Source organism: Achroia grisella, unplaced genomic scaffold (genome assembly GCF_030625045.1).
Source record: "Achroia grisella isolate CSIRO2021 unplaced genomic scaffold, CSIRO_AGI_Agris_v1 utg2156, whole genome shotgun sequence".
NCBI lineage: Eukaryota > Metazoa > Arthropoda > Insecta > Lepidoptera > Pyralidae > Achroia > Achroia grisella.
Window position 1 is genome coordinate 963038 of NW_026712714.1, and position 24617 is coordinate 987654.

A 24617-nucleotide genomic window follows, 5' to 3' on the forward strand; every position below is an offset into this window, starting at 1 on the left:
AATTAGGTTGAGTAGATTTAGCCGCTTGTTTTTGGACTATAGAGATGAGTAATATAATTAGGTAGGTCCCTGAGTAGATTTAGCCGCTTGTTTTTGGTCTACTGGAAAGTAGTAGTTTTTAGTTTTTTAAAATATAATTAGGTTTTAGATTTAGCTTGTTTTTGTATATGTAGTTTTGCATATTTTAATTGAGTAATATAATTAGGTAGGTGAGTAGATTTAGCCGCTTGTTTTTGGTCTAGACCAAAGTAGTAGTTTTGGTAGTTGGAAAACCTAGTAGCCGCTTGTTTTTGGTCTACTGACCAAAGTAGTAGTTTTGGTAGTATTTTAGTTGAGTAATATAATTAGGTAGGTCCCTGAGTAGATTTAGCCGCTTGTTTTTGGTCTACTGACCAAAGTAGTAGTTTTGGTAGTATTTTAGTTGAGTAATATAATTAGGTAGGTCCCTGAGTAGATTTAGCCGCTTGTTTTTGGTCTACTGACCAAAGTAGTAGTTTTGGTAGTTTTTTAATTGAGTAATATAATTAGGTAGGTCCCTGAGTAGATTTAGCCGCTTGTTTTTGGTCTTCTGTCCAAAGTAGTAGTTTTGGTAGTTTTTTAATTGAGTAATATAATTAGGTAGGTCCCTGAGTAGATTTAGCCGCTTGTTTTTGGTCTACTGACCAAAGTAGTAGTTTTGGTAGTTTTTTAATTGAGTAATATAATTAGGTAGGTCCCTGAGTAGATTTAGCCGCTTGTTTTTGGTCTACTGACCAAAGTAGTAGTTTTGGTAGTTTTTTAATTGAGTAATATAATTAGGTAGGTCCCTGAGTAGATTTAGCCGCTTGTTTTTGGTCTACTGACCAAAGTAGTAGTTTTGGTAGTTTTTTAATTGAGTAATATAATTAGGTAGGTCCCTGAGTAGATTTAGCCGCTTGTTTTTGGTCTACTGACCAAAGTAGTAGTTTTGGTAGTAAGTAATATAATTAGGTAGGTCCCTGAGTAGATTTCCCTTGTTTTTGGTCTACTGACCAAAGTAGATAGTTTTTTTTGAGTAATATAAAAAATATCTGACCAAAGTAATAGTTTTTTAAAATAAAGGTAGGTCCCTGAGTAGATTTAGCCGCTTGTTTTTGGTCTACTGACCAAAGTAGTAGTTTTGGTAGTTTTTTAATTGAGTAATATAATTAGGTAGGTCCCTGAGTAGCTTGCGTCTACTGATCAAAGTAGTAGTTTTGGTAGTTTTTTAATTGAGTAATAATTAGGTAGGTCTGAGTAGTCGCTTGTTTTTGGTCTACTGACCAAAGTAGTAGTTTTGGTAGTTTTTTAATTGAGTAATATAATTAGGTAGGTCCCTGAGTAGATTTAGCCGCTTGTTTTTGGTCTACTGACCAAAGTAGTAGTTTTGGTAGTTTTTTAGTTGAGTAATATAATTAGGTAGGTCCCTGAGTAGATTTAGCCGCTTGTTTTTGGTCTACTGACCAAAGTAGTAGTTTTGGTAGTTTTTTAGTTGAGTAATATAATTAGGTAGGTCCCTGAGTAGATTTAGCCCAGGGCCCCACAAATTCACGATCTGCCCCTGAGCGTTATCGTTGTTTGGTTTGTTTAATTTGTATTCACAGAAAATCAAAAAGAATCTAAAGTTGTACAACATTTTTTTAAATGTGCATCAGGTAAATTTTTTTTCATTATTTTTAGCTAAATCTGCATTACGTATTAATCTTACAATATTATTATAAATGCGAAAGTTTGTCAGTGTGGATCGATAGATGGATGATTGTATGTTTGTTACTCTTTCTCGTAAAAACTACTGAACCGATTTTGATGAAATTTTACACTAATATACATCAGAATAATATAGCCTACAAAATTCATGCGAAACTAAGAAACAAAGTTTTTAAACGCGTGTGAATTATTTAAATTAGAATATTACAATTAGTTTGCATGTGAGTGAAACCGCGCGCACAGCCTGTGGTACAGTAAAAAAAGCATTTCCAAATTGCTTATAATATTAATTGAAATAACGATTATTTTCTTATGTAATTTAATGATATACTGACTTTCCATTTGATGGTAAGTGGTAACTGTCATTTATATACATGGTCAGTATGTAGTATGAATCTTATTCTGTAATTTCACAGACTAATCTTACCCTACAACTGAAATACACCTTACAAAGCATGCTGCTAGAGGCTGAAATAGGCGACTTTTACAGTCGGGTAAAGATTATTTCTCATCCGTCATACTCGTGAACGAGTCCTGCTTGTAAAGACTGATCTGTTCTAATCAATACAACTGATTTAATCTTATTTAATTACTTAACTAGTTAATTGTGTATTTAATAGTTTGATTCTAATGAATTAGTGTTAGTTGTTAGTTTGTTCACACGTTTCAACTTAGAAACGTAAAGTTACAACAATTATTTAAAACACAAGCAAGTTTCCTTCTCATTCTTACAGATTCCGAATGAGAGGTAAATTAAAAAAAAATATATGTATGACAATTCAACATTGCGTATTTAAGTTCATTTAAATAAAGAATTTCCTATTTTATTTAATTCTCGACATACAAATACTAAAATATAATAAAGGAACTTCTCTATTTGAAATAAAAAAAAAATCTTTATATGCCGACAGTACACCGGCGACACTGACCTACAAAGACGGCACTAAATATCGACAACGGGCACTCTCGCTTTCTTTTCCATGTGTCCGCGAATGCGTACACAAACATACGGACGCTCTTCGCATTCCTTTGCATCATCCCGCTAAATAATTTCACTATCGAATCGATATCTTTGTCATTGTACAACACTATTTTGGCAAAATGGCGCCGAATAATAGAACATAAGAAAATAATTTTTGCATTAATCTGTGTAACAATTTGTTTCCAACACGGAATATTTGTTAAAAATACATTATTAAAGATTTTTCCGCATATGCAAGAATGCCACAATACAAACAAAGCAACTTTTCCGTGAAACTGTGCAGATTTTTCTTTTTAGAATCATTATAGATCGCTACGTTGACTTAAATTTGATTCAGTTGTCTAATGATTGGTGCCAATAAAAAAAAACTTAGTGTTCCTCGATTACACAGCAATTAATACTAAGTTTTATTATAATAGGCAGAAAGTGTAGTTTGATTTTTATTGTAATGGATGTTTTTTTTTCCATATTCGTCCATCTCCTTTTCAATGATGGAACAGGCAAAGATCCTTAGATCGTACAGCCTTGTAATGGATACTTTAAAAAAGTAGTTTATTTATTTACAGAAATATACCTACCTAGTTTATTATCAATCAATATAGGTTATATTACATTTTCAAAATGGTTAGCGATCCCTTGTACAGGAAATATGTCATATATACATATGATACTGGCTTTTATGTATGTAAAAAAATATTAGTTTTTTTTAAATAAAAATAGGACAAAGGACTTCGACAAGGCCAAGGAACTAAAAGGATATAATCAAATGGCTGATATTGTAATAAAAATGTTATACATTCTTGTATATTTAACACGTTCGTATATATATACTACTTAATAAAAATATTCAATAACAATTACAAAACTACATTAATCTGTATATTAACAGGTATATAACGTATAAGAAAAAGAAACATGTCATTCAACAATTTACCGCCAAAAGTTGTAACCATAGACAAATCAGTATATATTTTCACTAAACGTGTCTATGGATTTTATGTAACACACATTTAAAGAAAAAGGTGTAAATTAAATTGTCTAGCACTTTGGACGTTGACGCAATAATTAAACAGTTTTATGTAATTTTAACCTCAAGTTCAAATGTCATTAGTAAATTTATAATGTAACATAATCGAGGTTTACTATTAACATACTGAGCATCTTCCTGTTTATCGTATTTGACTTATTTAGCAATAGAAATAAATAATACATGATTAATATTATGATATCATTTCGAAAACCATTTGTCAATATTGCTATTCGCCTATTAAAAGCGATATTCACTAGACATTAAAGAGTTTTTTTAATTAAACACTAGCTATACCCGTGACTTCGTCCGCGTGGAAATTAACTTTATTTTACTAAAATAAAAGTAGCCTAAGTTACTCATTATTACATCAGGTACCTGCCAAAAGAAGTCGCGTCAAAATCCGATCAGTCATTTCAGAGATTAGTCGAAACAAACAGACAGACAAAAATTGTAAAAAATGATATTTTGGTGTATGTACCGTATTTATATTCATGTGCAAGAAGTAAAAAACGGTTGTTTCAATATTACAAACAGACACTCCAATTTTATTTATATGTATAGATGTGATACTTAATTAAAAAACGAATTTACTATTGTGTAATATTTTACGAAATTGGAATTGTGTTGTACCTTGAGATAAAGAAATTTAAGACCAACTAATTTAGAAATATTAATTAAAAATTGTGTGACTAGAAATTATAATATAATTCAGAATATAAAGCAATCTGCAATTAAAAATGTTCTGTTCCTTTTTTGAATCTTTTTACTATTGTGTAATATTGTTATAGAATTCGAAATTGGAATTGTGTGGGGTTTTTTTACAGTACATCCATGAGATAAGGAAAATCTACACAGGTCACGTGGTATCAAAATGTTCTGTTCCTTTTTTGAATCGTTTCCATAACATATTAGTTATTGAAAATATTTAAAAAAGGAATATTTATAAACGAATTTACTATTGTGTAATATTGTTATAGAATTCGAAATTGGAATTGTGTGGGGTTTTTTAAAGTACATCCTTGAGATAAAGAAATTTACACAGGTCACGTGGTATCAAAATGTTCTGTTCCTTTTTTGAATCGTTTCCATAACATATTAGTTATTGAAAAGATTCAGCAAAGAAAAATAATAATAAATTCCTTTTTTGAATTTCAATTAATAATAAACTAATTTACTATACTTTAATATTGTTATACAATTTACAATTGGGGCGATTTTGAATAATCAAACGTTTCTTTAGTATATTGTGTGAGTCTTGTTTAGGAGTAAGTACATCCCTAAGGAGCCGGCGGGAGGTGTGTAACTAGTAAAAATATAAAGAAATCTACACAGGTCACGTGGTATCAAAATGATCTGTTCCTTTTTTTAATCTTTTCCATAACATATTGAAAAGATTCAAAAATGGAATACAATAATAAGTTCCTTTTTTGAATTTCAATTAATAATAAATTAATTTACTATTGTGTAATATTGTTATAGAATTAGCAATTGGCGCGAATTTTGAATAATCGAACGTTTCTTGTTTAGTATATTGTGTGGGTTTTTTTTAGTACATTCACGTAAGTATACCGTTTTTATGTGACTGGAATTCAATTATGGTTTCCTTATAAGTGTAGTATGTCTAGACTAGTCACAAATACAGAAATCGACGTATAAATTTAAACAAAGCAGACGAGTACGAAATAAAGACATTATTTGTGTTTTTTTAGTCTGTATCAGATAAATTTTACGAAATCGGGCCTTGAAAATTTTTCGTTCGTCATTAGCGAGTCTGTGACACATTGAGTACAGACAGTAACAAATCCATAGAGAATTTCATAATAGCTATTGAGCGTGTTGTCTTAGCCTTTTGTTAGGGCAATTATTTATTTTCAAGAGCAAACAAGCTCTGGTTTGTTTTCTCTATGGTATCTTAATAATGTCTATATCTTATGGTATTTGTTATGGTATTCAAGTGTTTTGTAGACTACAGTAAATGCTTGTTTACTTGTTTAATAACTTTATGGTTTAATGGACAAGTGGCCATAAATATCCGAGTATATTAAAAATACTTTTGAATTTTGTACATAAAAATGTGTTAAAATCATAAAATAGTGACATTACATAATCAGTCAATGGACGACAGGTTTTTTCTGTGCGTTTTTATAGATACCTATAGCATAAACATTTCCTAAATATTTGATCAAGAATAGGTACATATATTATTCATATATATTCAACATATAGTAGCATTTTTAATAAATAAATTATCTGTCTTTCAAGTGTAATATAAATAATCTTTTTCTAACAGGAAATAGTTCCCAAAAAATTTCTCTGGCTACACCATTTTTGCCAAATGCGGAAGTTTGTGAGTATGGAAGGATGTTTGTTACTCTTTCACGCAAAAACTATTGAACGGATTTTGATGGAACTTTACAGTAATATAGGTTATACATCAGAATCACAATAAAGAATTATTGAATTTTAAAAATCACTCAGGTGAATATTTAATGAAACGATTTTGATGAAAATAATTTATAGTAATATAGCCTATGCATCAGAATAAGATATAGGCTATAGTTATTATTGAAATTTAACTCAAGTGAAACCGCGGGCACAGCCAGTGTAAATATACTAGAAACTTACCTTGAAGGACCTGCTTGCCCCAACCAGTGACAATGCACTCTCCAGCGCCATTGTAGAACGCGTCCAGGGTTTCACCTTCGCCCGGCAGACAGATCGGCAGGATATTGTTAGCCAGCCGCAAGTTCTCCGTGAGTACCAGGATAGCAGCGTCGTATTGGAGATTTCCGCGTGTGTACAACGGGTGGCGGAGGATATGCTTCACTTGCACGATTTGGAATGGCAGGGGCTCGTCATCTATTCCCAGTTTCCATTCACCTCCCTTGATTAAGACGTTCTTGGCGTCAAGTCTGGAAAGGATTTGGTTAGGTTACTTCATAGGATATGTCCTTTGGAAAGTACACACTCTATCCTAAGAATATTAGAACTATTATTCCTAAGAATATCTTTGGAATGTACACACTTCATCCTGAGGAGGTGAAAACTATCGCTCCTAAGAACATACTTCAATTCTTGTCCCTGACGGGCCTAGGCAGCAAACTCCAGAGAAAGGGCGAGCACAATAGATCTATATAGGTCGCCGTACTACAGGTCGAAAGCACAGAGTAATAGCTCAAACGCCTTAATAAAAAAAAAAGTTACTTCTTTATTCATGGAAATATACATACAATCATACCCATGAATGAAGATATTTCTATTCCTAGAGAATCGAATCCGTGACCTCAACGATCTCAATCGCAAGGTGTGCTCAACCACTGAACCATAGGGGTCGTCAATATCTACTGACAGGTTGTAACAAGTGTTAAATAATAAGTAATAATTAACTTACCCCTCAACGCAAGCGGCTGATGTCAGAACCACATCAGGTCTTGTGATAACTCCACCACACAACAAGCTCTTGTTGGTCTGCAGGAGCACCATCGCTTGCCATGGGATTTCGGAGAAGTCTACTTCCAGTTCGTTGCGGTTTCCGAACGGTTTCTGACTCTAGTATCGAAAATATATTTGTTAATATTTACATTGAATAAGGCAGAATGGCTTTTGGTCGTAGCCCATCATAAAATATAAAATAAAAATATTTAGACCATAGAGTTTCCCGCCAATTTCAGAGTTATATTTCCCGCCTATTCGCGTCACTTATAAGAATGAAACAATGTTATATAAAACTATTCAGGCATTTTTTTAATAACATATCAACACTACGCAGGTTATATAAATTTAATTTTATCTCATCTATAAGGTCATCTCTCTAAAGTCTAAACGTACACTATCGTACCAATCAAGTAGGTTACCAATATGCCATGAATAAAAAAAAAATTAAATTTTATTTTGTAATTAATCTTCAGAATTGTTAATTAATTAATTGGATAGTATTTTTATTACTTTCCAGCAGCAATTTTTTTTTTTTTAGAATTAATTATAATAAAAGTCAATATAATCTATGATTCACATACTAGGGATGTGACACGAAGGTTAAGTGTGATTGATTATAAATATAAACAATAAACTATCAGTCGATAACGATGCCGTGTTAGTTTTTCCTTGCCATTTCACGAAGGTCTTCATAAACACAACCGTAAAAGATGTATTGCAATAAAAGCATGTTTAAAACGGCTTTATTAATTAATTATTTATTGAATGCAGAGTTATTAATATTAGTAATATTTATTGCAAATCAATTCGACATAATCGCAAATTTGAATTAATGTCGCACGCAATTAATATGCATGAAGAATAAACATGACATATTTTTGTGTTCACTGTGAGTTACTACGGTGTATTACCATCATTATTACATAGTATAAAACAAAGTCGCTGTCGCTGTCTGTCCGTCCCTATGTATGCTTAAATCTATTAAACTACGCAACGGATTTTGAAACGGATCTTTTTAATAGATAGAGTGATTCAAGAGGAAGGTTTATATGTATTTTTTTTTTTTTTATATCATAATTTGAGCGCGTTTGACCGCAATCTCACCTGATGTTAAGTGATGATGTGGTCTAAGCTGTTACACGCAAGCTCAAATAATGCCTATTCACTCATGACTTAAAAGACCCAATGTTGTAAGAGGCAGGAAAAATAGACGCTGGTAGAGAGTTCCACTCCTTAGCTGCTCGCATAAGGAAAGATGATGCAAAACGGTTAGTTCGAGCAGCTGGGATGTCAATAGTGTATAATACATGTACACCCGTGCAAAGGCGGGGCGAGTAGCTAGTAACATTTATGTAAACGGAGCTCTTTTTGTGCTCTCCGCAACATATATATTTATATATAAAAATTACGTTCAGTAGTTTAGAAGTAGCGGACAAACAATGTGTCACGTTGTTTGTCTAACTGTTACTTCTAAACTACTGAACCGATTGTAAATTTGATTTGCACATTGTGTGCAATTGGATCCAACTTGAAAGATAGGATAGCTTACATCTCAATTTATAGTCGCAATATTATTTTAACCTTAGCCACAGCAACGCGTGGACGGGTCTGCTAGTATATATATATATATGCTGCTAAGTTTATTCATAGGCATGTGGCAAACTTTTGATAACGTTTCAATTGCTCTCACATGCTATTTTTCTCTCGTTTTATTTCACGATATCTTTTAAACAAATCGGTGTGTCACATGTCCAGTAAAACACTAAATTTATCAATTTTACCAGTATAGGTATAAATAATTAGAATTTTTTTTTGTTGTTTTTTTATTTTTTATTGTATATTTACCATTTAATTATTAATGTAATTAATTATTATCAAAGAAGCATTTTATATTTTATTTAATAGACTAAGGTTAAATCAGTATGCTTAAAAATAATACAGACAAATATAAGAAATAAATTAATTATACTCTTTGGATTTCGGATCATAACGGATGTTACGAGGTATCAATTATCTTCAAATTATTCTAAATGCACAAACATGAATTATAAGCAAACTATTAGAAATGTTAAGAAAATCTACTGACTTTGTATATTTTGCAGTTTGTTACTAAACAAAATTCTGAAAAACGTAAATATGAACAATTTTCATTTAAAACAACAACAACACGGTAGTTTCTTGCTCGTTCTTCTTGTGATGAATATGCGTTCTGTATAAGTGGTACAATAAAAAAAATGACTATTCAAAAATGCTTATTTTGAGTTTTTTTTTCTTTTTTATGGCAAGGCATTGAGTTTATTTGAATACAGATGATTTCTATTTCTTTCAATCAGTCTGTGAACATAATGTGTAACGAGTGTTTATGTCAACAAAATTTATATCGATTTTGTATTCATAAGAATTTCCTAGTTGTTATATATTGCTGTCTCGTTCTTTCTAATGCATATGATTGGGATATAATCTAATGATGGATGGATAGGTTAACCCTGTACTTGTCTATGGTCTTAGAAACAAATTAATTATAGATTTGTATGACTATCGACACCGATCTCATCACTACAAGGCATAGATAATAACGTAACGTTTTTTTAATGACGCATTGTGAAACATTTTGAATCTGTGGTCAGTTTGTTAAACGTCATGTTAGCTAATGCTAATCATTTTTTTATCATTAACATTGTTGTTAATGCTGATATGATTTATAATAAATTTATCTAAAATTGGAATCTTCATTTAATTATAGTTTATATAACATTGTTATAATGTTAAATAACAATTTTCTTACTTACACATCTGAACATTCACTGTTGATTTGTATGTATGTATATGTACCTACGAGTATATTTTTCATATTTATAAATATTGAGTATATGTGTAATTATTTATTTAATATTATGTATTATATATAATTATGGACTAGTTTATAATCTTTGTTATTTTTTTTAATTGTGATTTTAAATGTATACCAATTTTTTTTTTATGCACTACCCACAGATCTTCGCTCAATGATTGACTGGGAGAAAATATCTCATGGTGTTAAAAGTCCACCATATGCATCTATATTTGTGTATTTGTGCATAAAAGATTTAATAAATAAAATAAAACATTCAATGACTTTAGAAATAGTGAATAATAAAATCTTATGTTGAGCTAGGGTTCTGTACCTACCACAAGAAGAATTGCGATAATTTGTATAGTGAATCCAATTTATTACGATAAAATTAATTACGTATTTTTTTTATGTCATTTTTCAAATTTTTGACGATTGTTATTAAATTATTAATATTAAACTTCTAAAACGATTTTATTAATTGTTAAAAAATATCGTTGAATTGAAAGTATCACAAAGTAAAATAGAATAAATACAAAGGATTAGCTGCTTTCCTTCTTTTAGAAGTTTAGTAGTAGAGTTGGTAATATATTTAAAACATTTTCTTTTCATTTCTGAGAGAAAAAATAAAAATCTTGCTATATTATAGACGTAAACGTTGTGAGGAAGGTTGCACCATCGTTATTCTTTCAAGCTATAATTACTCTACAGATTCGAATGAAATTTGGTACATTTATAGATCATATTCTATTTTACCATATATATTTACCATATAAATATTTTATATTCGAATTAAAGTTGATAACGCCGCGGATTTCAGTAAAATATACTTACATTTATAATGCCACATTGTCCATTGCTGGTGTACTGCTGTAGGAACACCCTGTATATGACTTCAGTGTACTGCTGCTCGATGGTGGACCCAGTCTGTGATATTCCATAAGACCCAACACCCTGTCGGATACCAGTTCCAATGCCTTGACTGACGCCAGTTCCTACTCCTTGGCTAACACCGCTGCCGAAGCCTTGAGTCACTCCCACACCCTGGGTTTGGGTGACGCCCTGATTGACACTCTGGCTGACCTCCGACTCGCTTTCCTGGGTGACCGCGAATCGAGAGCCCTGTCTGACTCCAGACCCAATTCCTTGGCTAACTCCAACGCCAATTCCTTGGCTGACTCCAGTACCTGCCCCCTGTCGGATACCAGTAACTGTTTGCCCACTACCGGCTGCCTGGCCGTAATTGTTTTGGGTCCTGACAGCGTCCGCTTGAATCTATTAGGGACAAAATAATAATAATAATGTTATCACTTCCGGTTTTACGAGATACAAGATGGCGGCGTATGAACAGTGACTCGGACAAAAAAGCCATTATACGAGCAGCCCGCGGACGGAACGGACGAGACTTGCGCATATCTAATAATAACTGTATTGCGTATAGAGAAGAAGTAAAAAAAGTACGTTACAAAAGTATTTTATAATGATCGGACTTCTCGCATTTTTTTTTAATTAGAATGCTAACAAGCTGACCATCCACTTAATGGTAAGTGGTATACATATGAACAGCATTACAGATGTTCGTTATCATGTGACACCCATGGTACAACTCATGCATGGACATTCCACAGACATTCGTCCCCATGCGCTAGAACCTAAGTGGTCTCGGATGATATCAGAGAAGCTTCCTCTCGCGTACACTTAGATTATGGAATGAACTACCTGCCGAGGTTTTCTCGAAGAAGGGTATGTTAAGGTTTCTTAAGAGTCAGCAACGCGCACGTGACACTCCTGATGTTTCAGGCATGCATAGGCTACGGTAACCGTTTACCATGAAACGGTTCTCATGCTCATGTGCCGCCAAAATTTTGTGGAATAAAAAAAATATTTGACGGCTGAAATGGATACGAATAAGGTCCACACGCAGGCAAATTTTTACAAAGTAATTCTTAATGATTACAGGGATGTAATGCAATAGTACCCTTTTCAAGTAACTGATCTAGGTTATAAAATTTTAGATATATCAACTTACCGAGCCAACGGTATACTGTTTGTTTGTTTGGTATGAGCCTTGTCCTTGTCTCACTCCTTGACCTTCTCCTGTATAAGTGCCTTGACCTTGGCCAACCACAACTGCTTGACCCTGGTTGTTGCGATTGAAGTTCGATGTTTGGAATTGCTGAGTGGTCTGTGTTACTTGGGAATCTAAAAGAAATAAAAACCTATAAAAATACTACAGATAACCTTAAAAGATTACTCCTTATAAAAGTCCTAAATCTAATTCTTAGGATATTCGACTTAAATTCTTCAGATTAAGATTTCTAAGATCATTGTTTTCGGACTACTTTAATGTTGTTGGCCGCAGCTGGCCTTTAGAACTTCACCGGACGATAGGGGGCGAGTGAAGATGGCACTCCGAACCAAAGGAAGGACTTATGGAGCGGCTGAAGGCCAACTCCCGGCTGACGAATACGACTTTAGTCTGAGGGCACCGCTAGGGCTTCGAACCTCGGCTCAGGCTGTCATAATTTCTCTGTTTGAAGATCATACTAAAATGTAAAGTGGTTAGAAGAAGCATTCTTGGTAGTCACGACCCTCAGCCTTGAGGAATCGACAAAGAAGTAGAAGATTAAAGTGTTTTTATTGAGAATAATGATGAAAACACGAGAAATTTTCTCCAATAGTTCTGTCTGATTGTACAAAAATAATATATACACAAAGTTGAAGATAGCAAAGAGAAAACTGTCCAATTTTTCAGAAGCCAAACATCTAGTCATCTAAATAAATTTTGTATTGCTATTTTAAAATTTAAAAAGCCTATACTGTAGACTGTAGAGTTCTAGACGAAAACATAGTAAAAACTGTCCAACTTTTCCCGATGTATTTAGATTATTTGAATCTAATCATCTAATAAACCTCTGTTTAAGGCTAATTTATAATTTTTAAAGAAAGTACACTGTAGAATTTAATAGGTTTTGTCATGAAATCTGACAGTGAATTTAGGATTAATATCGTTCGTAGCTATAAACGTAAACATTACATTTGTCACTTAATTTGCAAACCTATCAAATTGATTAACATTTATAAATTGAAAGATGATCGTAAATTCGTCAGTTTCATGTCAATTTTCGCACTAATTAATGTTGAATTTGAATTGCAAATATAAAGTTTATGTTGTATTACACCATCGTAAGATTTTATTGAAGCGAGTGTATGTAAGCTTCATACTAACTTTTTAGCATTCAAATTCTAATTCAAAATGTCTTTATTCATGTAGGTCTATTATTACAGACTCTTATGATATGTCAAATCTACCGTCAGTTCGAAATGCTTTCGAGATGAGAAGAACTGACGAGAAACTCAGCTCGTATTCTTTTCAAATAAATGTTGTACATGTTTACAATAATACAGATTCATTTAAAATCAAATTTAGGAGAATAGTGTGTCCACCGAGTCCATTGTCTGAGAGGGAAACTTCGAGCAGTTCCCGGGACTTGTGACCCGGGTGTAGGTGTAAAGAGCCCATACATATACTAATATATTATATGTATATAGTAATATCGTAAATCAAAATCTATTTAACAGCACAAAGTGTTTTTTTTTATGTTTTTATACTACCCTCATCTGTTTTCTGCGACATCGCCTTTATTGAGAAAAACGCTAGCCCATGTTCGTTGTGATACAATATATTTTTATGCCAAATGTCATTAAGCTTCAGACCGAGGGGGGATGGGGGATAGTAATGTGAATGAATAACCCCTTTGCTAGCAAGCTTTCATGTTAGGTTGACCGCCACGTGGTTCTCTCTAGAAACCATCATGTCAAATTCTTGCTAAAGTCACGATGTGCTAATTGACTTTAACCTCATGCTCATCTTATCATCCCTTGCTGGTGCCAGAATAAACCGTTTGCGCATGCGGGTGCATCATTCCATTAAAAAAATTAACTATACTTTATGAGTATGAATCAATAACATACCTTCACGCTGTCCAGACAGAGAGACTTGTCCACTCGCTCCGGCTTCGAACTGGCCTCTACTTCCCAGGTTGAAGGAACCTCCACCACCTTGGGAGATCTGGCCGTTGCCAACGGTTGTCGAGGTCTTGGAGAATCCAGGTGTGATTTGATTGGGTCCGAACGGTGTGGGTGTCACTTTCTCCCTATTCATTAATTGGAGAAAAATATAATTTTAGGTCTTTTGATCTTTTCTCCCTATTTATTAATAGCAATAAAATTAAATATTGGTATTTTTTTATATTTTCTCCCTATTCATTCTTTGGAGTAAAATACAATATTCGTGCATTTTGATCTCTCTATAATATTATTTCTAACATATAATTTGGTGGTGGTGGTGTTAGCGGGTTCGATTTTCGCATGGTGCAACATTTGTATTCATGAGTGTGATTGCTTGTACAGTACATTTTAAAGATGTTTGCCCCGTGCGAGGAATCGAACCTGCGGTCAACAAATCCAAACTCGACGTTCTCAATCATATTTGTTTTACGGTACCTGTACACTGAAGGGTTGTTAGGGCTGCCTCTGTTATCCGGCACGTATTTTCCGTTATTGCCAAAGAAGGTATCATTCCATTGTCCCAAAAGATTGGTGGGCCATGGGTCGGTGTAGTTGGGGTCTCTGCAGCATTTGCCAATAGTGCCAGTGCCTAGATCTCTGCAGTCCTGTTAATGTCAAATTAAATAAAAAAAATCGTAATCGTAATGTCCAATTAAATAAAGAAATTTTGTTGAGTTTCTAGCCAGTTCTTCTCAGTTGATTCTCAAATGATACTCATCCAGATCTGTATCAATTGAGAATCAACTGCGAAGAACTGGCTAGAAACACAATTGAATTTATTTTTTCTTAAGAGCCTTTTTATTTATATATTGTAACCTATATATATAGGTGTCTATGTCTAACATTAAAACCCATGCTAAAACAACTATTGAAAACCAAAATATTTTTAATACCATAGACCAATTAGAATAACTCTACAAGGTCTCAATTTGGTTTAAATTAGATTTGCTATACGCCAAAACTTGGTGACCTCAGACAAGACTTCTAATCCGAGAGTGGATCAGATCAGAAGAAAAGGAGGTTGGTACTAACCGTGAGTGGTACTCTGTTGGTTTTACTTTGATTTGCTATATGTTAAAACCTGGTGACTTCATACAAGACTTCCAATAGGATAGTGGATCATAAGAAAAGGAGGTTGGTACTAACCGTGAGTGGTACTCTGAAAGCATCCTGTTCCTTGGTGAGGACTACTGGAGTGGTAGATATAACACCATCGGCTGTACAGTATTCGACTGCAGTACACTTGAGGGCGGCTGCGCAAGCGGTGGAGATGTCATCTGTACGGGAAAATCTCATATTGTTAATAGTTATTTGGAAAATATAATAGAGAAATTACTTTGTGTATTTTTTTTTTTATTGAAGGTTTTGACCTATTATCAGGTGGTAAAACCTGTAATACTGCGATCTGCATAAATCTATTGTACTCGCCCTTTTTCAATGTTCGCTTTGGTAGTGAACATTGAAAAAGGGCGAGTTTTGACCCGCCAGGGACAAGAATTAAAGAATATTTTAGGAACATGTTTTTTATCTTCTCAGAGTAGAGTGCATACTATCCAAAGGAGATATTTAGTTTATACAAAGTGTGCTATAGCCGCATAAGATGTATAATGGCGTTTCCAAGAATGGCAGAAATCGAATCATTGGAAATAAGGCGGTATGGTATATACGCCACCGAGTCAATAGAAAGATAATAAAACAATAAGAAAATACAGTGAGAAGATCTTGATGCTTGTCTGTTACTATTCATAAGAACTTGGGAATCATGTCTTTAAACCTGCTAATTCATCTGCCAATCTCTTCAACCATGAAGCGATTGGCAGATGAACGATGATGATGAAAAACTAGTTGATATCGAGAGAAATAGCAGTACCTAATATGAAAAAAATACTTACTGATAGATAATTGTGGTGCACGCGTCGTTTGCTGATTTCTGTAGATGTCCAAGATGAGGGAACCTTCTCTATCTTGGTCTGGAGGGAGATAGGTAGGAGCTGAGGTGGATGGTGGTCGCGGTGGTGGGGGAGGCAAGTATGTAGGCTTAGGAGTGGTTAATGGTCGAGGAGTTGTGGTCGTGCTCGGGAAGACAGTCGAGGGGTACAAATTGGAAGGTTGGTTCTTGTTATCCACAGGGGGTAGGTACGGAATACCCGGCTTCAGACCAGAGCCGCTTGCGCCCGGTCTATATACCCCAGCATTTTCGCTGCCCGATGAGAAAGAATCTGTCTCAATGAAGTTCGATTGGCTCGTCGATTTGTATACTTCGTTGTTAAAACGGTTCGTTGATGATGGAACTGCTGTCGAGAATCCGAAGCTGCCTGATCCAACTCCTGAAGCTGTAACGCCTTTAACGGAACCGGAGTTTGCTCCGAAAGATGAAGTAGATCCAGAGTTGAATTGACCAGCGCTGCCGAAGGAATTGGTTTGGCTTAAGCCTAAAGCGTTGGTCTGTGCTTGGCCAGAGTTTTGGCCGGTGGCGAATAAGCCGGAGCCCTGGTAGGTGCCGGTGGCGGTAGGCGGCTGTCTCCAATCTGCAGCATATTTCTGTTCGCACGTCGCAGTATTGTTTCTGTAACAAAGAAAAATGGTTTGAGGATTCATTTAAGATAATGAGGCTAATTTTAAACTTTGATCGAGTGAATAGAGAGAGATCTCTCTTACTTTAAAGATAGAGTTAGTGAAATCATACATCAATGATGTAAATATTTAATCAATGTTGAAGTAGATATAGTTTTCTACAATGATTAATAAAGCTCCATTGATTTTAGAAATACATACCTACATTATGAGAATTTATTATCATTTCAGAATTGTTATGATTTAATTAACAGTAAATAACATAGATTTTACAAAACGCCTGTATCAAGCCTACAATGTATGACGTGCACTGGTAATAAATAAAGAAAATACTAGCAACAATATCATTCAATAAAATGCCGGTCACCCATCCATTTTACAACACCATCTTACGTTGCTTGACCTCATTGATCGATACAAGCAAATGATCATCAGAATTTATAATGTATTCAAATGGATTCATACGTTTTAAGATAATGAGCCGCTGATGCCGATTTTAAATGTTTATATTTCAGTTTAACAGGCATTTTGACTCTTCTGTTACCTGATAGAAATAGAAATAGAAATAATCTTTATTCAAATAAACTCATTACAAGCACTTTTGAATAGTCATATTTTGATTCTACCACTCATTCGGAATGCAGATTCATCACAAGAATGAGCAAGAAACTTGTGTGTTGCGCTTTTTAATAGATGTTTTTTATATAAATAATTACAGTATAACAAGTAAGAGGCATGCGATAATCAACATAGAAATCGCTATCGATAAATATTCTCTAGAAAGAGATAGTGTAAATTGTTGAGAAACTCTTTTATTATTAATATATTTCAATTTTATTTTCTATTCTCTAATCGATATACTAAACAAAATACATTATATCTGTCTGTTTACTGTATACGATCCTGATTTACTGTTACCATTAAAATATATATCAAACTGAATAATTGTTTACAATATATTTTAGAACATAAATTACTCAATTGAAAGGCAATCTTACAAAGATTATAAACGCGATAGTTTGTGAGTATTGATAGATGTTTGTTATTATTTCACGCAAAAACTACTGAACAGGTTTAGCTGAAACTTTACAGTAACATAACTTATACATCCTAATAACATATAGGCTACAATTTTAAAATGTAAATAGGGCGAAATATTATGATAAATGTCAAGTAAATGTGATGAAGACGAAGTTACACAGAACACCATCATACGACGATGGTAAATGGTTATCGTAGCCTATGGACGCCTGAAATACTAGGTGTGTCCCGGGCGTGTTGCCAAGAAAATAAAGAAAGTAAAGAAAATAAAGAAAATAAAGAAGTGTACGCGGGATGAATTTCTTCTGAAACCGTACTGTCCAAGATCACTTAGGTTCTAGCGTGTGGGGATGAATTCCCTGTTGGAGGCGAGCGGTGCATGATAAATGATCTGAATGTAGAATTACAAAATGGCGACCACAAGTTACAATCTCCTCCGATCGATACCCGTTCCAATTCAAAGGGGGATTGAAATTACGACGACTGATACAAGGTTCGAAACTAGCGGTGCCCTCAGAATAAAGTCGTGAAGCGGGAGTTGTCCTTCAGCCGCTCCATAAGTCCTTCCTTTGGTTTGAAGTGCCATCTGCAATCCTTCAGTGAAGCTGTAAAGGCCAGCTGCGGGCATCAACATTAGAGTAGTCCGAAAAAACCAACTTACTAATCAATTACCAAACATTAATAATTGCATAATAAGTGATTATAATTATACATTACTGTCTACTAACCGTTACAAAACCTATAACCATAAATTGATACTGTCAGAGTTGTAACTTCTGAATTTAACGATGCAATTTAACTGCAAATCTGATGATATTTAGAATGAAGTATTGGGCCGCTATCACATCGATGACCTGTCCTGTTAACGCCATTTGTAACCATGTACAGGGCTGCCAAAATGTTAACCTTCCTGGCTTCATTACATAGTATAAAACAAAGTCGCTGTCGCCGTCTGTCCGTCCCTATGTATGCTTAATTGTTTAAAACTACGCAACCGACTTTAAAGCTGTTTTTTTAAATAGATAGAGTGATTCAAGAGGAAGATTTATATATATAATACATGTGCGAAGCCTGCTCGAGTAGTTAGTTAACAAATATAACGGAAAAATTAACAATGAGTAATTATAAGGTCGATATAGATTTGTTGCTTTTGCAAATAGTATATGCTAGAAGTCACTCTATTCTCCCAAATTTGAATTTAAAAATCAATCTGTATTATTGTATATAGCATGTGCAACATTCATTTGAAAAGAATACGAGCTGAGTTTCTTGTCAGTTCTTCTCATCTCGAAATCATTCCGGACTGACGGTAGATTTGACATATCGTAAGAGTCTGTAACAGACCTACATGAACACAGATATTTTGAATTTGAATTTGATAAGTATTTGATCAATAATGATTTTTATTATTATGGTAGAATCGATAAAGAAACTTCAATATTCAAAAAAAGGACTACCTACATTAATAAACACTTAGTGACCCGTCTCGCCTTTGATCGGTCGCTCATACATATATTTTTAATTTATTCAATTGATGCTACATGACCAATATTATAAATAAATACTTTTTTTTGTAAATACATAGAAAACACCCAGACAGATACAAACAATCATACGCATGAGTCGAACCCGCGACGCGAAGCAAAGCGAGACGTGCTAAACCACTATACGACCGAGGTTGTCATATCTGTTCGTTAATAAACATTACGTAATTATTATTGTAATAAAAATTACATAATTTATCACCTTTACATATAAGTATTATATATATGTACTTTCATTAAAATACATTGTATTAATAACGCTAATGAAACTCAAAGCTCTATAAAGTTATTTCGTTGTATACTAGATATATACTTATGTAATATGAACACATCGTTTATTTATGACTACACTTTGTTATTACATATTTAAACCTATTTATTTTATATTAGACATACATACAATAAATGTATATAAACTTATAATACTTAAGTACTATTTTAATAAAACATAAATTACTAAATAATTCTTAACAACCGTATCAACTTATTTATTTATTTCAGGTTATTTACCATCTGATTCTTCCTTATCCCATTTATTTGTGGTCGTCGTAATATGTTCTTCTCTTCCATTCATCCCTGTTCGCAGTCATCTCGTTACTGACTTCCTTTCCAGTCTATCCATCTCTTTTTCGACCTTCCCCTGCCCTTATAACCATCCACATTCATATGTAACATCTTCCTTAGGATATATTCTTCATTCCTACGCATTACTATTATGTTTTAGGCTACTAATGTTTCACATTATAGATTAACAATTTATGTACGTATGATTACATGTTGAAAGCATATGGATAAAGTATTGCAATTGATACCACAGAGTAATAATAATAGTTTTATAAGAGTTATAACTGTTTTGATAAGAATGTAGCGTAAATTTGATAAATACAATCATCTTAATGTGTTCTAAAAAATATTATTACAAAAATCTTGTACTTCATAAGCGGCTTTTTGAAGCGCTTCATGCTTTTTTCTTTGATTTGAGGACTAAGTATCTTTGTATCCTGTAATTTCACTGCTTCCAACTGAATACATATCACAAAGGAAGCAGCTCGGCGGCTAAAATAGGTGAGACTGATGAATCACCTATGTTTGGGAAACTACTCTGCTACCAAAATGTTAGGGAAGCGTCAGTCATTTACCTTTATGGTTCTGCGGATTTCTTGGGCTTCAGGGTCTCGAAGGTATCTTCGTTAGCTTTCCAGCTTCACAGTAGGTTAACACAGTTCTAATTTATTTTAATTCACAACACAATGCGCGCGCGCGTCAAGGCCGCTGTACGGTCCGTTTGTTACTAGGTGAGGGAGGGGAAGGCAAAGCGCGGGAACACAAACTAACGGACTCTAATATAATAATCTGTGCTTACGATGATACCGGGTAGATTTTGAACAACCTATATATACCGTTTCATCATCTCATCCCGGAAGACGTCCCTGCTGAATAAAGCCCCCTACCCTTTACCATTACCATAGACACCGTTTACCGTAAATAGGCCGTAAGCTACTCTGTCATTATTTCAAATTTTTTGTTTTTTTTTTCGGATTCGGCCGAAAATTTGTAGTTATTTGAAAAAAAGGAAGCTATTCCATTTTTGAACTTTTTATTTAAATATTTCTGTACTATTGATAGCATATTGAAACTGTACAGCGATATACAGCGTGGACCCGGTAGAACAAAGAAGTTATAGGTTATTTGATAATGTAATATCCTTCCATGTCACGTGGTGTCTTTGACAGACTACAAGTCGTGGCTTTATCGGGTCATCTGCATACACTTTGCAGGACATAGATACAAGTAACTTTTCCACGCTTCTGTACGAAATGTCAACCAGACTCCGCCCGAACCAAAACTGTATGTCGTAATTCCTGGCGCTTATCACACACATATTCAAATATGAACCTTAAAAACTAGTAGTTAATGTCAGTAATTTATTGGCAAATAGTTGATAAACTTTAGCAATGTAGTGATAAGCAACATTCCGAAGTCAAACATCGAGATTTCATTTGGAAATAGAAACAAGTATGAAATTATAATAATATTTATACTATACTAGTTGTTACTCGCGACATCGTCTGCTTATTTGGCTTAAAAAGGTAGTCCAGATTCATCCTTGTAGCACAATATACGTTACATATCAAGTTTCATTAAGATCTATTCAGATGTTTAGTCTTGAAAAAGTGACAAACAAACATACGCACTTTCGCATATATAATATTAGTAGGGATGTTATGATATTTATAGGGTCAGGATGTAGTTTTTTTTAATAAATAATATCTTAATTTGTGTGGAATCTACAATGAAACATATCTTTAAGATTCGTTGAAGCAAACTCACCTAGACAAGGCTGGGGAGATATGGCCACGTAATGAGTCGAGAAGACTATATGATCAAAAAGTCTTGAACCTTAATACCGGTTTAAAGAGATGAGGTAGGTCCTTAAAGAAAACAGATATAAACGACTCGAAGGACCAGGATAGTACCTGGTGAAGATGACTGGGAGTGTCGAAAACAAGTGGAAGAGGCTATGCAGAGTCTAGTCAGAGAAAGAGAGGCTCATTGAGAGAATATTAAATGGAGAAACTTTAACAAAAAATGAAATAGAAATATACATCAGTACCTGGTGAAGATGACTGGGAGTGTCGAAAACAAGTGGAAGAGGCTATGCAGAGTCTAGTCAGAGAAAGAGAGGCTCATTGAGAGAATATTAAATGGAGAAACTTCCATAACAAAAAAAGAAATAGAGAACTACATCTTAGTACTTATACTTATAGAAATGTTGGCAAGAGCGTGGTAATTAATTATAAATTCGCATTAATACAAACAGCTTTGAGTCACCAATGGAATTTTCATTATTTCTACAATAATTTGGAGTCGTGATCTCATTCAAGTGAACAGGTTTAACAACGCCTACCTACTCACCTACCTAGTGACATTAAACTGAATGAAATAATTTACTAAATAAAGTGTTTTTTTAATTGTTCTTTCAGTTTTGTTCTTACAACATTTATTTGCACTGGAGAATGACCTAATCGCCAATTCAAACGAGGGTTGATATTACGATGCCTTCAGGTAATTTGAATCTTAGTAATTTAAATCTTCGGTTCACCGAAGATTCAAATTACTAGCGGAGCCCTTAGACTAAAGTCATATCCGTCAGGTAGGAATTGGCCTTCAGCCGCTCCATAAGTCCTTCCGCGGGTTTGGAGTGCCATATGAACTCGCCTCCTATCGTCCAGTGAAGCTATAAAGGCCAGCTGCGGCCAGCAGCATCGCAATAGTTCGAAATATATATACATATATATATATATATATACATATATCCTTCCCCAGGTTTGGAGTGCGACTTACTCTCTACCCTATTGTACTGTGACGTCGCAACGGCCAGCAGGGTCACGTGATTAATTGACATGTAGTACCAAAAGTTCATAATTTAGTATTGGATTTTCACTAAGTTTGTCTTTTAGTGAAATTAGTTCTGTTTATATATAAATATTTTATTAGACTTTGCCGTATTAGTGTGGCTATTTGTATATTTATTTATTTAAATGAAAAATATGATTGTCTCGTTTTATAACTTAATATTCGTCTATACTACATATTTCAAATTTTCATTATAATGAGTCAATTATGCGAAACATTTGCCAATGCACGCCAAAACTTAATCATATAATTTATCACTACATTGGGTTATTCACACATATTTAATATGATAATTATAAGATTAACTGGCTTATACAAATAGATGACATAAAATAATTAACATAATAAAGTCTTTATCTAAAAACATGCGTAAGTGTTGGTAATATTTTAAAAGCACCATTTCAACTTCAACTGCCGCCATATTGCACCACAGATAATTTATTCATTGTTCATGTCGTTGAGATGCAAAGACATGCAAACTATTCGGCTATAGCAAAATGAAATTGTTGGTTTATTTTAGCGTATTTTAAGTTTGTTTACTGCGATGTAATTCGCATAAATATGTTGCATAGCTTCCTCAAGAACTCGCTTTACCTTGTCTTCTTGTGTAGTTGCAATTTCAATTTGGCATTATGCAAATACCACTTTAGTATTCAACATTTCGTATTCCCTAAAACGAATAAATTTATATAAATATAGCCTAAGGACGCCATCTCTTGTTAAGGTTAATTGCCTAGGATGTTTTACCAATAGTTTGAAAAGAAGCCTAATATATTTCATGTTACTTACTTATTCTATGATTTTACTTAATATTGCACTTAAAATTTGATTAATCTCTCTAAATGAAAATCTATTTTTTTTATTTATTATTGCATAATAAAAAGTGAAACAAAAGGCGAGCTTAATGCCATATGGCATTCTCTATCAACTAACCCCAAAAGACTTTAATAAAAGTCTGAATAAAAAAAAACATTAGATATTCAGGATAAAAAAAATATTAATATGTTATTAATTGTCTAGAAATAAGCAAAAGAAACTCATAAACAAATTACTAATTACTTAAATGATTGCGTAAGAAATGATTTGAATAAAATAATTGAGAATAGTTTAAAAATTTTGAATTTAGAATTGTCTGTCATTGTCTAAATTCGACGATTTAAGAAAAATAACTGGGTCGATTTGGCGCCAAAATTTCAAAATCGATTTCCTCAATTTGCTAATAGCGACCACATTATTGTGTTTGTATGTAGAATAATTAGAAATGTGCAATATTTGTGTGTGTCCATAATTTTATAATTGGTGCGTTTGTGACATAACCTATTTGCAAGTCGTAACTCGCAACTCGCAATATAACTATTCCAATATTTGCGTACATCGTCTTGTTAGAATGGGTCACTGAATGTAATTGGGTATATAATGATGTTTAAATAAATAGGTGGTAATGTATACTAATGAATAACACATTGTTTTTGGTACAAAAGTGAGATTTTATGTACTACGGTGTCAAAAGCGACGACACTCCTATTTGCTTATTAAAAAGTTAACTTTTGAATACACGTTTAGTGCCTACTCTATGCGTGTTTAGTCTGTGCTTTTATATACAATTTGACATTATAAGTACTTTGATTTTATTAGAAAAAAAAGATGAACAAGTAAAGTAAATAGCAATGTAAATCATATTTATTTAAATTCTTTATATTTTTTAATATTATATTAATTTGGAGTGTAACATGTATCCGACGGTTTAATTTTAACAATTAAAAAAAGTTAAGGCGACCCAGAGAATATATGTCAAAAGAATTAAATCATACAGCTTAATCCAATAAAAGAGCTGGTTTTATAGGTATGCATGTAATGTTCAAATTAATCAATTAGCAATTGTAACGCGTCATAATTAAAATTATCTAATTGATGTTATCGTGCAGAATGAATCATTAATACATGCAATTATACATTATAGATCCTACATAGTTGCTTACAAGGAAATAA

The 24617-nt window shown here is 33.4% G+C and overlaps 1 protein-coding gene across 1 annotated transcript in view; it reads right to left on the reverse strand.

Annotated features, from left to right (window-relative positions):
- LOC131842288 (mucin-19-like) overlaps nucleotides 1-24617 on the reverse strand; it is a 75155-nt gene that overhangs the window by 15294 nt on the left and 35244 nt on the right. Inside the window, 9 exon segments of the mRNA XM_059190823.1 lie at nucleotides 6342-6628; nucleotides 7108-7265; nucleotides 10816-11256; nucleotides 12011-12183; nucleotides 13957-14138; nucleotides 14488-14657; nucleotides 15199-15329; nucleotides 15945-16564; nucleotides 16566-16618. Coding sequence (XP_059046806.1) covers nucleotides 6342-6628; nucleotides 7108-7265; nucleotides 10816-11256; nucleotides 12011-12183; nucleotides 13957-14138; nucleotides 14488-14657; nucleotides 15199-15329; nucleotides 15945-16564; nucleotides 16566-16618 — 2215 coding nt within the window.